General features: G+C 54.4%; 5 protein-coding genes across 5 annotated transcripts; 4 read left to right on the forward strand and 1 right to left on the reverse strand.

Annotated features, from left to right (window-relative positions):
* Positions 1 to 4,229: 4,229 nt before the first annotated feature.
* On the forward strand, positions 4,230 to 5,301 carry EsH8_III_001508 (osmosensor SHO1; the record flags this gene model as incomplete). The annotated part of the gene is made up of 3 exons (XM_083263233.1): positions 4,230 to 4,367; positions 4,461 to 4,754; positions 4,810 to 5,301. 3 exons carry the CDS (start codon positions 4,230 to 4,232, stop codon positions 5,299 to 5,301), a joined length of 924 nt encoding a protein of 307 aa, XP_083123720.1.
* Positions 5,302 to 6,335: 1,034 nt separating this feature from the next.
* EsH8_III_001509 (DASH complex subunit Spc19) lies at positions 6,336 to 6,854 on the reverse strand (the record flags this gene model as incomplete). The annotated part of the gene is made up of 1 exon (XM_083263234.1): positions 6,336 to 6,854. The coding sequence occupies one exon, from the start codon at positions 6,852 to 6,854 to the stop codon at positions 6,336 to 6,338; it is 519 nt and encodes a 172-aa protein (XP_083123721.1).
* Positions 6,855 to 8,569: 1,715 nt separating this feature from the next.
* EsH8_III_001510 (uncharacterized protein) lies at positions 8,570 to 9,020 on the forward strand (the record flags this gene model as incomplete). The annotated part of the gene is made up of 2 exons (XM_083263235.1): positions 8,570 to 8,620; positions 8,688 to 9,020. The coding sequence occupies 2 exons, from the start codon at positions 8,570 to 8,572 to the stop codon at positions 9,018 to 9,020; spliced, it is 384 nt and encodes a 127-aa protein (XP_083123722.1).
* Positions 9,021 to 9,762: 742 nt separating this feature from the next.
* EsH8_III_001511 (uncharacterized protein) lies at positions 9,763 to 10,579 on the forward strand (the record flags this gene model as incomplete). Its single annotated transcript, XM_083263236.1, has 3 exons — positions 9,763 to 9,824; positions 9,882 to 10,062; positions 10,121 to 10,579. 3 exons carry the CDS (start codon positions 9,763 to 9,765, stop codon positions 10,577 to 10,579), a joined length of 702 nt encoding a protein of 233 aa, XP_083123723.1.
* Positions 10,580 to 12,757: 2,178 nt separating this feature from the next.
* Positions 12,758 to 14,067, forward strand: EsH8_III_001512 (NADHX epimerase; the record flags this gene model as incomplete). The annotated part of the gene is made up of 7 exons (XM_083263237.1): positions 12,758 to 12,769; positions 12,823 to 12,931; positions 12,989 to 13,054; positions 13,107 to 13,201; positions 13,524 to 13,620; positions 13,674 to 13,902; positions 13,965 to 14,067. 7 exons carry the CDS (start codon positions 12,758 to 12,760, stop codon positions 14,065 to 14,067), a joined length of 711 nt encoding a protein of 236 aa, XP_083123724.1.
* Positions 14,068 to 15,527: the final 1,460 nt, after the last annotated feature.

The raw sequence follows: 15,527 nt of genomic DNA on the forward strand, positions 1-15,527 counted from the left end.
GAGAGGCTTCAAGGGAGAGTGAGTGGGATACGCAGTCTCCAACAACAGCGCAACGTCGACCGGAGGGCGGCTTCGAGGCCTTGCCAGGCGCCTAGCAGCGGACCTGGTCCGCCATCGTACCTGCAACGGCGGCGAACGCATCGAGTCCGGCCCCCGGCACACAGGGCCTAGAGACCAGCGCGAAGCGCCGAAAGACCCGGCGGTCGAGGGGCCCGGCGGCGTGTAATTTCGCGGTTAAATGGTTTCCAAATTTGGATTCTGTCAATTCTCGCAGGGCAAGAAGCCAGCATCTGTCGCGCGCGAGCAGAGCGATCAACAGGGCGAAGGACGACGGACGGGTTTCTAGTTGCGTTTGAGAAGGAGGGCAAGCAGTCACGAATGCTACCGGTCGCGTGAACGGTGGTCGATCACCACCACATCGTGATCTAAGTCCCCCCAGAAACGCGAACACATGGTCCAAATGTGTTGGGACGAAAGGAGGAGGAGCGAGTCAAGACCTGCCAGTGATGCGCGCTGGGCTGTGCGCATGGTGTTGGAGCAACGGCTATCCTGGGCCGAAAGCTTGCAAAGCTTTTTCGTTCCAACTGCGCTGCAAGCGTGGACCAGAGGTAATAATCAGGTGACCTTGTGGGAGGTGCCTCGGGGAGTTGTCAGCGATGGCGACAGCGTCCACGAGGCGACAAAGGAGTTGGTTGCCACTAGAAAAGCCACATTCCTGAGCTTCAGACATTTCGGGGCTCGGGGCTTGTTGCCAGGCGCTTGCGGAAGACAGCTTGCGGCAGGTGGTATTCCGGTTCCTGTGGTTTCAGGCGACGAATGCCGCCAGCCCAACGGCTCACCGTCCCTCGGTCGGAAAGTCGCTGCAGAGTAGGTTTTGTCCAACGACAGCTGCGTTGGACAGGCGCCGGGCGATGGTTCGATCAAGCAGAGCCATACGTCGTGGGAGACCAGGCGCGGGTCAATGGCGGCGGCAGCGCCGTGTTCCTGCATAACAAACAGTTTGAAGGCATTCGGTCGAGTCTGATCCAGTCGATCACGGCGGCCGTGGAGAGCTGCGGCGAAGACACGTCAGGGTCCGAGTGCTGGACGTCGGGTCGGGAGGCTCCATCCGTCCTGCTTGCATACACTCTCTAGCGCGGGTTTGTGGTTCATACCTACCGCATCTGGAGGATGCATGCTGATCTCAGCCTACTCTTGCGGCGCAGGTGTGCCGGCGATGAAACAACACAAGAGGCCAGCCGGGCGTGGTGAAGGGGGCCCCTGCATCAGCATCAAACATGAACATGAGCATCTGTATCTGCAACTGCAACTGCATCTACGCTGAAGCCTGCGGGATGAGTGGCCGACAAGAGTTCGCTCGTGTGTACACAGACAGTGACGTATTTCATCTTCGCAACGAGCCTCGAGGCAGAAGCGAACACCAACTATCCGAGTTGTGTCGACCATGGCGCAAACGGCCTGGCAAAAAGCCCCCCAAAGTCTGTCTGGCCGTGATGCCTGTGTACATAGTGGGTGCGATGGTGTGTACCTGTCTGTACCCGCTCCGCCCAGCGGGCAAGGCAAGGCAAGGTAAGGCAAGTCAAGCAGCGTCAGGGCTGAACTGAACCAGATTTGAAGCTACACTACACTACGGTACACTAGTTCCGCTCCGTCCATGGCGAGGTGCAACAGTTTCTCAGTGGGTACGTATTTCCCTGTCTCGCGTGCCATGGTGGACTCATACTCAAGTGTGTGGTGTGGCAGTGGGGTAAAGTCAGGGGCAACACGTCATAAGCCAATCGTGGCTCGCCTCCCCACGGCATGGTCCAGTCCAGTGTGGTGCTGGAGGGATGCCTTGCAGAAACCCCCAAAGAGGACTCTGAAAACCCTCAAACCCCCCTGGCCTCGATTTCAGTCAGGGGGCAGGGACCAACGGTTTCTGGGGCCGTGATAGAGGAAACCGGGGATTTGGCGGGAGATCCCCTCCAGACGAGCACGATTGGCAGGTACCGGTCTATCAGACGGTCCATTCTTTCCAGGTACCAAGCTGCCCTTGCCCTGCACTTGCCCTGTACCACACTGGAATGGATCGTGGCACGTGCCGGGGAGACCCGCCGGCAGAAGCACACGGTGCAAGGGAAGGAGCGTAAGAACTGTGCCTCGCAACAGGACAGGAGGCGGCAATGCAGGCAGGAACGCCGACGACCACCATCCATCAATCATCTCGTGCCAGACCAGGCACACCAGGTCAGGTCCTCCTTCCTTCCCGCCAGGCCTCTTGGGGTAGGTACGGACGCTCCGCATCTGCCATTCCATTCTCGCCGTCCGTTGGCCGCCCGTCTGCATCTGCATCTGCGTCTGCGCCTGCAATCCAGCGCCGCCCAGCCTCAGCTCATTGGCATCTGGCAGCCACTCGCCGTCGGCGTTGCTGCAGAAGGCGTGTTGCTGTTATTGCCCTCGGTATGGATGCAATGCAATGCCCATCGCATGGCCCAGCTGGCTTTAATTCAATTCAATTCATTTGGCGTTAGCGTCGTGAGACACGCCAGCCCGCCCACCCATCTTGCCCAAAGTAACCTCTTCGTCCACGCTTGGCTTTCCCAGGCCCCCTCCTGTCCACCCAAAGTCACCCTCGTCCTGCTCCTCGTCCCGACCTCGTCCTATTGTTCCCAGTGCCTGTTCCTCGTCTCGCTTCCCGCAGCCCATGGGTCTGGGTCTGGGTCCTGGTCCACGTCCTACGTCTTATTCAGTAGCCTGGGTCCCCGCTCGCCTGGATTCTCTTCTCACTGATCCCACAAACCACCCACCCACTGGCTGCTGCACACCTCCCAGCACAGCCTGAGTACTTGCAGCCACAGCCCTTGCATCTTATCGGTGCTCTCTCTCTCTCTCTCCCTCTCTCACTCTCTTGCTTTTGCTGTCCTCTCTTTTAATTCCATTCTCCCCCCCACCGTCCCATTCCTCCCATCCCTTTCAATACATTCTCCGACAACGGTTTTTCGGTTGCCGCCCATTGTCGACCGCCCACGCACGACTGATTTGTGTCCCGCTCCCTCGAGGGACAACACCAGCACCCTGCCGCCCAAAAATAACAAGTGCAGCACACGACACGGGCGTAGCGCCTTCGAATCCCGACCAAGCCCACAGCCGGGGCGCGACGGCCTGGCACTGCGAAGAAAATAATAGGGGCGCATTGCACATCAACACGCGCCATCAGGTACCACAAGCTGGCCCAGCTCAGCTTAGTCTAGTCCTGCCTGAGAGGTCCTCTCTCCCCTGAGCGCACCAACTCCCACCAGCTTGGCCCTCTTTTTTTTCGAGAAAGCTAGACAACGCGCCAGGAGGAAATCGACGCCACACCCACGCCTCTTTAGTCACCTCGCTTTCCAGTCAGTCTGGTTTGGTCTGCTCGCCTGGTTGGATTGGATTTGTCTGCCTCACTTTCCACGCCGCCCGCTTCCTTCTTGGGAACCTGCTAGTCGTTGCCCTTCATTTCGCCGATTTTACGGACAACAACAGCCGACTTTGGTCCCCCTCCCCCCCTACAACTTCGTCCGTCTCCCGACGCACCTTTCTTCGACCCGACTTGATTCGTTCTTCTATTGTTCTCCCATCAATCATCCTTTTTTTTGTTTCTTCCGAATCCTCACGCCTTCGGTCTTACCTATTCCCATTCTATCCTACCGACTGCAATCCATTGTCGCATTGTCGTCTTCGATTCGATTCTTTTCTCAATTCCGACTCGCATTATCTCCTCTTCTATCCCAACGAAAGAGGCAACCTTGCTGGACAATCCTCTGAACCGATCGACTTGCTTTCGAATCACCAATTCTGCCTTCCCTATTCAATCAGGTTCCTCTGCTGTGTATCCAGCCGTCGCGGTCCAACGCCCAGCTCAGCACCTTAGCTGTCTTGCGCGCTGAACAGCTCAGCGTACACAACACCCCGGCACCCTTTGTTTGTGCCAGCAAACACCCAACCACCACCAGTCACTCCTTTTCCCCTAGTCACCCTGAGGAATTACATTCCAGCCACGACAACCACCCTGCGGCACTCGAATTACGTATCATTCGAGTTACGTACCGCACGTTGATTGGCACCGTTTCGTCCAGTTTGTAGAACAGCTCGCTCTGCTTGTCCAGCTACCACCGTCGACTGACCTACGAACGAAACCTCAATCGAGAACGAGACTCGAAACGTGCCCCCAGGCATCTAATATCTTCACCCGACAAAGTTCGCCGTCGCTCCTTATGCCATCCTACGGCTCCCTTCATTCACCGTCATTGCGCAAAATGGAACAATCAAGAGCTCAGTATGGGAGGAAGGGCATTAATTTGGGGAACATCATTGGTGACCCATTCGCCCTGGCCACAGTTTCCATCTCCATGGTATGTTGCCTAAAGGGTCCTTATCCGGGAGCTTCTTGAGCCCGCCGGCAATTGCCCCTGCGCCGCCTTCTCTGATACTAATGGATTCCCTAGCTTGCATGGATAATCGCATTCATCAGCTCCATCATCGCAACGACACAAGTAACGGATAGCTCCGGCTCGGTTCCCCCTTTCGCCTGGTGGACCGTGGTATACATGTTCTTCGTCATTGCCGGCGTCTTCGTTGTCGTTGCCTCCGATACGGCGCAAACCTACCATGTGGCTCTTTCGGGATATCTGGGTGCCGCCTTGGCCATGAACTCGTTGACCATCCACTCCCTCATCCACTCATCTAATGGCGCGCGCCAGGCCGCCGGTGCTGGCTTCATCCTTTTGGCCATGGTCACTGTATGTACTCGGCGAGTCGAACATCTCTTGGTCGTTGCTAATTACATACTCGCAGATCGTCTGGATCTTCTACTTCGGCTCCGCGCCGTCGGCCAAGCCGCGCGCTTACCTTGACTCCTTCGCTCTTCAGAAGGAATCCGGAAGCCGACAGATGATGTATGGCGGCGGCCGACCCGAAACGTCGACCTCGGTGCAGCCTCCTCAAATGTACACGTCGGCGCAGCTCAACGGCTTTGAGAACCCATCCCCCGTCCAGGGCATCCCTACCAACCAACCTCGCAACTCTGGAGCGGCCACAACATTCAACGCCGCACCACCTGTCGCCAAGCCCCCTGGTCTTGACCAGGAGGTGGTGCCGCCCACCGAGTACCCCTACCGCGCGAAGGCCATCTACAGCTACGAGGCCAACCCCGACGATGCGAACGAGATCTCATTCTCCAAGCACGAGATCCTCGAGGTTAGCGACGTGAGTGGACGCTGGTGGCAAGCACGCAAAGAGACGGGCGAGACGGGTATCGCACCAAGCAACTACCTGATCCTGTTATAATGAGCTCATGAATTTCGTTTCGCCGTTGGAGATGGGAGCAAAAAATGACCATATGGGACATGGGATGGTTTCGCGCTCAAATGCTTGTTGGAGTACATTAGGGTCTCTTGTCCGGGATAAAAACCGCCGCGCGCCTTTTCGAGCCATGGGCGACACGTATATCCGCCGAAATGGCCTTTTTCTTCTACCTGTTGTTTTTACTTCTACTCGCCCACCGTCGAGTGCTGGCTTTTTCCCCCGTACTGCTAGTGCGGGTTGCATTCGTCGCTCGAGCAGAGGGATCATGCGTTTCCTTTATTTTTGTGTTTCCTGGGACTGGTTTCACGAGCAACGGGTAGAGCCATTCGGATGGCTATGGTAGCTCGCAGGTGGGATACCCATGCATGTTGGTGTTCCCTTGCTGTTTTACAAATGGCATTTGCACATATTCAAATCTAATTCCGATGCTGAGCTGCACTGTGACGTGTTGGTCGACGTGAGTGGCCCTGACTGGCCTTGGAACTTTGACGTATTTGGTATTCTGGACATGAATATTTCTGTTCAACCGCTCCAAGTCGATGGATGCTTTGGATTGTGACGTAGCCCTGCAAGCCCCTAACATTTCGACCCTTTGCCGTATGCGACATATCTTGCAGCATATTTGTCCTAACAATCAGTAGGTCCCTTTGCGGCCTCTTTGAGGAGACACCAACTCCCCATCTGAACAAACGTCCCCCGTCATTTTCGTTTCTCGGGCGATTGAGCTGCTTGTTTCATAACGCTATCTTATGTCAGGATGATTTTGAAGGGGGGACATCTAGACGGGCATACTCACCAACGTTATGTTTATCTTGTCGTAAAGTCTTCATACGACATAGTTGCAGACGTCCTAACCTTCATCATTGGGTATCACAACACTACTCCACCATATCTCATCCTTGCTCGATGCCCAGGGAGGGGGAGGGGCCGGCATCTCCAGGTGTCCCCAACTCCCCCCCACCAAGGCGAATCTTCAGACTAGTTTTTTTTGGTTCTCGATTGCGGTTATCTGTACTTCAGGCCTTGTCCAGCCTCTTCCTCAGCTCGCGCTCCTTGGTGAGGACCTCCAGCTCGAGCCTCTCGACGCTGTACTCCAGCCCCTCCCTCCTCTGCCTCACGGCCCTGGCCCTCAGCGCGCTCTCCCCGCCCAGGACCTTCCTCTTGCCGGCCCCGGGACCCTTGCCCTTCTTGCCCGCGCCGTCGTCACCCTCGGCGGGCTGCGACAGGCGGCCCTGCAGCAGCTCGTAGCGCGCCTTGAGCGTCTCGATGCGCCGCTCGCGGCGCGCGATCTGGGCGCCGGCGCGGTCGAGGAGGAGGGCAATGTAGGGACCGATCTCGTCGCGCAGGGAGGCCTCGGCGGCGGCGAGCGTCGGCTGCGGGATCAGCTCGAAGTGGCGCGTGGGGCGGAGGACGGAGGCGACGCGGGGGAGGTCCGAGACGCCCGTGTCGAGCGTCTCGACCGAGGACTGGAGGAAGTTGAGGGAGGACCGGAGGGAGGCGACGCAGTCTGCGTACGTTGCTGCGTTTTGCGCCATCTCTGGGGTGTTGTTTGTTTGTTTGTTTGGTCGGTTGGTTGGTGTTTCGGGTGGTTGTTTGAATATTCCGAAGGTTTTTGCCCTTATCCTCCTCTTCCTTTTTTTTTTTGGTCTCCCTCGTTGTCGGCTGTTTTGTTTTGCTTGTTTAACCTTGGTTCGAGGGCTTGTTGGGCGACTCTTCGGATTCGTAGCTCTCCTGGACTTTTTGGTGTTTATTCGGGAGCCGAGAGGGGGAGGATTCGTTGACGTCGTTGTTGAGGGTTGTGGCGTTTGAGAGGAATGCGCGCGCACGGCGGGGAGGACGATGTTGACCGTCTGATGTTTGCTCGTTCCTTTGTTTTGGAGGTCTTGGAGGGGGAAGCGTCGAAGTTGGGATGTCTTGCTCCCACGTTGTTTACTGCCCCACTGACTCTAGTGCCGGGGGTGACACCTCGGACGGCGCACGGTCCATCTTCGTCCAAACCCTCCAGCCTCGGTCAGGGTCGGTGTAACCTGGTGTAAGTAGGCTTCATACAAACTTATTCTTGGATCTTCGGTCTTTCCGTTACAATCAAAGAAAATCATTTTGCTTCTTAATTGAAGCCATAAATTTCTGTATAAACGATTGGTTTATAGCATTTGAGCGTCCATAGCCCTGGCCGATTACTCCAACTACGTTCTCCTTGTTGCATGAGTAGATAGCATAACATTAAATGCTTTGTTGATAAAAATAAATCTCCAGAGCCGGTTCCCTGGCTTAGGGAACGCTTCCCATGCCCTGTAGGTGAAAGTCCAGTCTCCCATCCATCGGGCCTGCCTCCGCCGCACAGCCTTTCTGGTCAATGGGCCGGTTGTCTCCCGCCCGCAAGTTCTCTCCGCCATAGTAGTAGGCGACCCCGTCCCTGTTCACCGCCGCTGCGGGCGCTGGACGCAATAAAATCTGACGGCCCCCTTTACGCAGGAGCGGCCTTGATTCGGCCAGAGCAAGTCATCATGTAAGCATGCAGTCTGGTTATGCTTGGCTCCAAAATGCAGTGAGATTCTGTCGCCAGCTGGGCTGATCTGATTAGACGGCTAGTTGAGGTTGATCTGGGCCCCACCGGGAGCCTGCCGCGCCCAGCTGCTTCTTCGGAGGCGGCGTGGCCACACGCGTATTACGATATTCCGGATCGGGCGGTCCCTGGCCATCCTCTTGACAACACACTGCTCTTTTCGGGGGTCGAGATCCTCGCTTGGAAGATGCCGCATGTATAAGGATTCCAGTCTTGATACGGTATGTTCTATGTGATTCGGCTGTATGAAAGAAATCCTCTCTGGCATAATCCAGCTGTCGAATAGTAGCTTGGCGAATGACAGTGCCGCTGTATGTCGGTCAGAGGGTGGCGTCTTACAAGTAGTATAATATCTCATAAAATGCTGCAGTCAGTATAGATAGACTAGAGCCTCATCGTTCCCGACTACGACGCAGATGCAAAGCTGGGTATGCGCTGGTCAGATCAGAGGCTGCTTACGCCAGCCTCGCTTTACACGGGGTTGCTTTGCAGGTTTTAAAAAAGAGGTCCTGCCCTCTATTAAGTGCCTGAATTTTGGTGGTGAGCTTTTCATTATCAGTATTTTTGTTACAAAATTTTGAAAAGTCAGCATCATAGAGAGTATTCATTCAAGAAGAGAAACCGCACACCAATTCATACTATCTCGTCAAACATCCCCTTCTTCGAACTCAAACCGCCTACACCATGTATCTCGTCCATAGCACCCGCACCGTGAATTCTTCAGAAGAATCAAGTGTACGACTTCACACCCATCAGAGACGCTTCGTCGCCTCAAGTTGAAACAGAAGCTCACAATTACCAGGCTGCCACTGCATCCCCCTCCGCGACGCCGGCCGCAAGCTCGGGCCCGTCCTCCTATGGCTCCACCACCATGGTCGTGGCCATAGTCGTCGCCGTTCTGCTGTTTATGGCCCTCACCGCCATAGCCGTCAGCGAGCACCGGAAGAAGAAGGCGGCCGATGCTCAGAGAGCCGAGGCAAGCAGCAAGCAAGGGCACAAGGATGGGTTGGCGCGGTGGGAGACGCAGGATTCGGTGGGCAGCTCCGACTCCGCCGCCGACTTGAAGGAGCCTGCCCCTGCTGCGCGAGGCCTGCTTCGCGGGAGGCTGTTTCTTCTGTATTCTCGGGTCAAATAATGGTTCGTTCGATGTGATGGGTTTCAAGTGGGGCATGGGCGCGGCATTGCATGGCGTGTTTCGTATCGTAATTTCTTAGATCATAGATGGTTCCTCTCCGTTTGGCAACTTACAATATTTCAAATTTTAGACCGAACACGGGGCAAATGAATGAATGTGGAAAGAATATATGAACATGTACTGGTATGATACCGAAGCTATGATTACTTCCCTTTTTTTTTTCCTCGTGTCACTCGCTGCACGATCATGGTCCCTCAGGTGGACGGGACTCGTAGTTAGAGTGCATGAAACACGCATATTCCTTCCGACGCAAGCCGGCGCAAGAAAGAAATGAAAGGAAAAACGAGCTCATTGTAATGACCGGCGACAACCAAAATGACTATTTCGGTTCGAGCTCTGATTCCGCGCCTCTCATTCGATCCCATAACCACTGGTGGCTGTTGTAGCCGGAGACCAGACTTAACTTCCGAACCCTCTCGGATGTTGTAGCACTCGCGCCGTTCTGGTTTGGGCCCGGCATTCAACCATCACACTTGACCTCACCTGCGACATCCAGATGGCTCCATGCCGGGTTCATTGTATAGTCCTCTGTCCGACATGGAAGATGATTATAAGATGACCGTCGACACCGATGCTTGCAGATAAACTCTCTCATCAAACCAAGAAACTCATCGTTCCGCCATTCACTCCGTCTCTGACATATTCGGTGCTACTCTGAAAACCCACCCGCACACCCACAACCATGGCTTTCAATCTCAAAGAACCCAACCGCAAGATTCACGCCGGAGTCATCCTCACCCAAGGGTTCGCAATCAACTCCCTTCAACAGTCCATTCTATTCAGAGACTAACAGATTTACAGAATCACGGAGATGCTCGATATCGCGTCCTTCGAATTCTTTGCCTGGACGCACAAGAGTGGTGTTCAGCTGCTCAACTTGCCCGAGGAAATGTGGAAAGATGCAATTGACTTTGAGTTGCACTGGGTCACCGAAGACCGCAAACCAGCCAGGCTGAGGAGTGGGACACAGGTTCAACCCACCGTAAGCTGAGTGCCGGCAACTAAGAGTAATTCCGTCATTCTAACTAGCCACCATCCAGGATTCGTTCGAGTCTTGCCCGCCCCTGGACATCGCCATTATGGGTGCCCACGACTCAGACTACAAGCTTACCGAGGCCGAGATTGCCTTCATTCGTAAGGTGTACGGCGAGTGCAGTGCATTCCTCACCGTCTGCGGCGGCACAGCTTCCCTTCTCCAGTCCGGCCTGCTCTCGGGCAAGACGGCGACCTTCCCACGTCTGTTCATCGACGTGATGAGGAAGACCGCGCCGGACGTCAACTGGGTCGAGAAGCGCTGGGCCAACGACGGGAAGCTCTGGACTTCGGGCGCACTGTTGAACGGCCTCGACATGATGCGTGCGTTCACCGTGGCCACGTGGGGAGGGCGGACTGGTATGATTGAGGCACTCCTCGATCTCGGGGGATACCCCGTGAGAGATGTCGACTACAAGGACTTCGAGGGACATCATTATCCCTTTGATGGGAACTTCACGTATTGAATGTGTCATTAATGCCTCCCTTTCTTGTTCTCCTATTCGGAGTAATGGCGGCTTCTGCCTGCCAAAATCAGAGTAGCACACGAATCTAGATATGTAAATACACTCGGACTTGTCCTTGGTAAATGAGGCAATCAAGAATATGCGGATCATTATCCCCTCCCCCAACCCATTATTGTTTGGGACTCTGTTGGATCTTTCCGCAAATGGAAAGTCATCGTTTCTGCCGACTTCTATTCCTAACACAACCCATCACCCATTTCCGGGGTTTCCACCATACAGAGGACCATAGTACTTCAACACTGACTGTACTTCAGTCATCAAGAAGACACGATACCTCTAGGAAATAGTGATTCGCTTGTTACAGATCTATCATCCTTTGAGTTGCCAATGTGGTGGCCACAAACTCAATAATTCCCATTGTCGGCGCGCCGATGCTAGAATCGCCGTCCGATTTCGGTAAATTTTGGCCATTTTTCTGATTTGAGTCATGGAACGTGGAATTTATTAGGGGATTAATATGAACATAAAACAACCGGATGTGAGCACAGGAGGACCAGTGATGGTAAGGCGCAACTCGGGAAGGTGGGAAACCTAAGAAAGACAAAGGTACTGAGAGACAGGGAAGAACCTTAAACACTGAAAGTATCTTCCCGAGTATTAAAGCACACAAAATGGAGCAAACGGCCTAAGTTGCGATCTACGCAAGTCTGAGGCCGCAAAAGGGACTGGGTGGAGCTCTATGCTGACCCCGACCTTGATCGGCTAGTGCACCATCTTTATCTGCCGCCTTCCTCGTGGGGTTGACTCGCGGACGAAGCATGAGGCCAGCATTGCGTTTGTGAATGGACGATAGAGCATCATATCTGAAGAACAATGAAACTCTTACCGATTTGCTTGGTAAGTAGGGGCTCGGAAATAACAGAGACCCCAAAACGAAGTATACGTTCCAAAAGTAAGCCTTTTGGCTGAGGGGGCATTTCCATCGAGAATGCTGCCTTGTACCTTGCGAGCTCCTTGAAACTGTTCTGCCCAGTTCGCTGCTGCAACCTGAGCTCGAGAAACCCAAGATTGCCAGGGTGAAGCCACCGCGGAGAATAGAACACCTGCTGAGGTATTTTCCGAGGATAATAATTTCTAGACAAGGGGTGACTGTGTCGGACTTTGCTTTGCTCCACAACCTTGAACCCCCGCTCGCTGCTAATCTCTTCGGCCGCCGATCTGAGGTTCAACCTCCTCATTTCCAGGCCGTAAAATACCCACAGGCCTTGGTTGGCCTTTGGTTTTCGGAGATGAGACCGATACCCAATTGTCCGAGAAGGTGGATGTCATCACCAAAGCCGTCCTCCGGCAGGCAGGATCTTGACCCCCGCCATCTTCGGACGGTTTCCGTCGAATGTTCCTTTGCGCTGTCACCAAAGTCTCGATTTTGGCGCAATTTCGAGCGTACTGGGCTTCTTGAAACGGCAAAATATTTCACGTTTCTTCCGGAGTCCATAATTCAATTAGTTGGTTGGTGTCCACTCTTCCAACCTTTTCTTCTCGATAATACCGTCCCACATTTGCTGTCGTGATGTCCTGCTCCAGGAGATGCATCATCCGGGCATGTTTTGGGAAGTTGCGTGATTCGCTTTTGCCGACCCATTTGGAGGTGATGGTTCAGAAGTACACAGGGATAGGATGCTCCCAATCAGTTGCTGGATTGGCACCGGGCTGAAAGATCCGTGGATTCCATATCGTTGGGTAGGTGTCGTTATCGGCGGCGAAAGGGAGGAATTTTTGCTTCTAGATTCCAGTGGAATAAAATCTGTCTCGCAACTTGCTACCGGAAATTTAAACAGTCCCTAGGGTGCAGAGTAGGTTTATCTACGGATCAATAGCATTGGCCCGATCTTGACCGACAGCAGGAAACAGCACAATCCAGTCAACCAGGTGCATTAAATTGATGGAACAGGCACTGAACGAGCTGTGTGGACCCACCTTCGGTGGCAGCCGATCCGGCGCCCGTTCCTGCCGTCCCGTCGCGTGGTTTGTGGCTGACCGGGTGACTGTGGCACTGGTAAACTCCGATGCGGAGTGATGTCAGTCGCACGTCCCTCTCGTCTACCTCCACCTCAACTCATCAGTCCAACGTCATCTTGTCAATCAACTCCAACGGAACCATCACGAAAGACCGAGAACATGGCCCTAAAAGTGAGTGATGCCGAGGAGTGAAAGAGGCCAAATTTGCTCACGGCTGGTCGTAGACTCTTGGTGCAAAGGCGGCCGCAGCTCTAGATAAGGATCTGATGAGCACCGGCGCCTTCTCGCTCGACCAGTTGATGGAGCTCGCCGGTCTCTCTGTCTCACAAGCAGGTCAATCTGCCACCCTCGACCGACCTTCTAATTGACGCGTCCTGACGCCAGATGCAGTTTACCGTGTCCACCCGCCTAACAGAGGCCTGAACATACTGATCGCTTGCGGGCCCGGCAACAACGGTGAGTCTTGGGCGCATCCGAAATCATTGACATGAAGCTCATCACGATCCAGGGGGCGATGGCCTGGTTGCCGCTCGGCATCTGCGTCACTATGGCTACAAGCCATCTGTCTACTACCCAAAGCAAAGCAAAAACGAATTGTATCAAGTGAGTGAGATTGTATTTGCTTTTATCTATCTCGTTCGATGCGTTCGATGTATAAAAACACGGGAATACTGGCAATTAGACATGATCTATCATCGACTCCTCATCTTCGAGCGTTTCGCATCACACATGAAGTTTTGCGCCTTTCTTTTTCTATCTCCTTATCCCGCCACGCTATGCTGATGCACAACTCTATGACTTCCTTCCCCAAGAACGAAAGCGGCAGCAATATTCGCGTATATCTTATGCTGCTCGCACAAACGAACCCCTCTATTCTTTCCTCGGGGCCTGTCTGGACTCGAATTCCACTGATTAATTTCCATAGAGACTGGCGCAGCAGCTGGTGGACCTGCATGTCCCGTTCGTTGACGACTTCCCGATGGCTCTTAAGTCAGCGGACCATGTCGTGGACGCCATCTTCGGTTCGTATGGGCATGTCGAATTTTGTTTCGTGCGGCTAACGTCGTGGTGTTAGGATTTAGCTTCTCTGGCGAAGTTCGGGAGCCATTTCCCGCGGTGATTAAGGCGCTCGAGGAAACCAAATTGGCCGTAACTTCGGTTGACGCTCCATCTTCGTGGAACATTGAGGAGGGCCCGCCTTCGTCTGGTCCTGGCAGCTCTTTTCACCCTGCTATCCTGGTCAGCCTGACAGCACCGAAGCCGTTGGTCAAGCATTTCAAGGGGCGGCACTTCATCGGCGGAAGGCACGGCCCCGGAGTTCAGATACACCCAAGCTAAGAAATTTGTTGGCTGACCTCGGGAGCAGATTCGTTTCGCCGGGGATTGCTGAAAAGTACAACCTGGACATTCCGCAGTACGAGGGCATCGACCAAGTGGTGGAAGTAGACAGTAACGAGCAGAAGCTGTAGAGAAGTCAGCAGAGAAAATTTCGAACGGTCTACTCTCGTGAACTTACAGTCAAGGGTTTCTTGTAATGGGCTGACTGTCTAGATGACCAAACAGCCACCAACGCGGCTGTTTGGACAGACAGGACTCGGACACCGACCGTCGAGCATCTCCATTGGTTGGACTACAAGACCCTTTGGGCAATCCAAGAGAGGAGGATGGTAAGCGTGACAGAAGGCGACGTAGACGAGGTATAGTCTCCGACAGACTGGACAAACAGTCTTGTGCTCAACACACATGAAAACCGAATGAAAGGGATTTTGAGCCTCTCGGACAACGTGCGAAGAGTGATAGTGAGGGAGTGTGTACGGAAGAGGGCAACATGGGCATATGCCTTTGCTTCAAGCCGAAAGCAGACAGAGCTGACAATAGGCGGAGGGACCACCGATCGTGTTGGGCAGCGTGCCAGACCGGCGACCCGGGTGTGGCTGATATAGACACCAGCTGTGGCTGCTGCCCCCGGACGTTTGTGCCAGTCATCCAATGGCGAGGCAAAGTTTTAGGGAAATCGCCACACGGTGGTTCCACAAGGGCCACTTGCTGGGCCGGAGCGTTTTTAACGACGACGAATGTTGCGACGAGGGTATCGAGGGATCCTTTTTTTGGTTGGACGGGGCGGACAGGGACGTTTTAGTGAAGGAGAGGGGGGTGTGGGGGGTCCGCTTGTACCGTTCCGAGCGGCCTTGACGGGAGGAGGGTAAGGTAGGGGGGGGGAGAGAAACGGTAGAAGATGACGGAGGGGGGAGTGAACTTGTGACTTGTGTGTAGAGAGAAGGGGAAGGGGAAGAAAGGTAAAGGGGACGTCTGGTGAGAAGGGCAGGGCAACGCGGATGAGGGCGGATAAGGTGACAGAGGGACACAGAGGCTAATCATAGTCGACAAAATTGACCTGTCTGGGTTGGGTATATATTTTCGGTGCGTCCCATATCCCGATCGTTTTTTACGATAAAATCCCCTCCCTTTCAGGTCAGGTACTCTGTACACTTTTTCATCCATGGCACCTTTTTTTCCTACCCTTCCCCATCTGCATCCCCAGGTCAGGGCCATGTCCGGGACAGGTAAGGTACATGAAGGGGTGCAAAGCCACACTCTGTTGGCAAAGAATGCGTGGGCGAAAAGTCGAACGGGGCACTCTCTCCAACTGCGTCCCGAGCGAGCTGGGCCTTGCCGGAGCAAATGCTCCTGCGCCCCCCCTGTGATAGGCCCAAGCGGCAAGGCAGCGCTTACGGGGCCGCATGGAGCACTGCGTGGCACTACCGAACGGGACCCGCCTCCTGTGGCCTTTCTCGGGCGGAACCCACAGGAGCAGAGCCACAGGTCACCCTTTCGCCCTTTTCCCCCAGCGGGAGTGACAGCGAGGCGAGAAACAGAGAGTGAGTATTTGTACTATGTAGTGTGGTGGTGTGTCTGGGATTACTGTTCC

This window comes from Colletotrichum jinshuiense, chromosome 3 (genome assembly GCF_051148585.1).
Source record: "Colletotrichum jinshuiense chromosome 3, complete sequence".
NCBI classification, from domain to species: domain Eukaryota; kingdom Fungi; phylum Ascomycota; class Sordariomycetes; order Glomerellales; family Glomerellaceae; genus Colletotrichum; species Colletotrichum jinshuiense.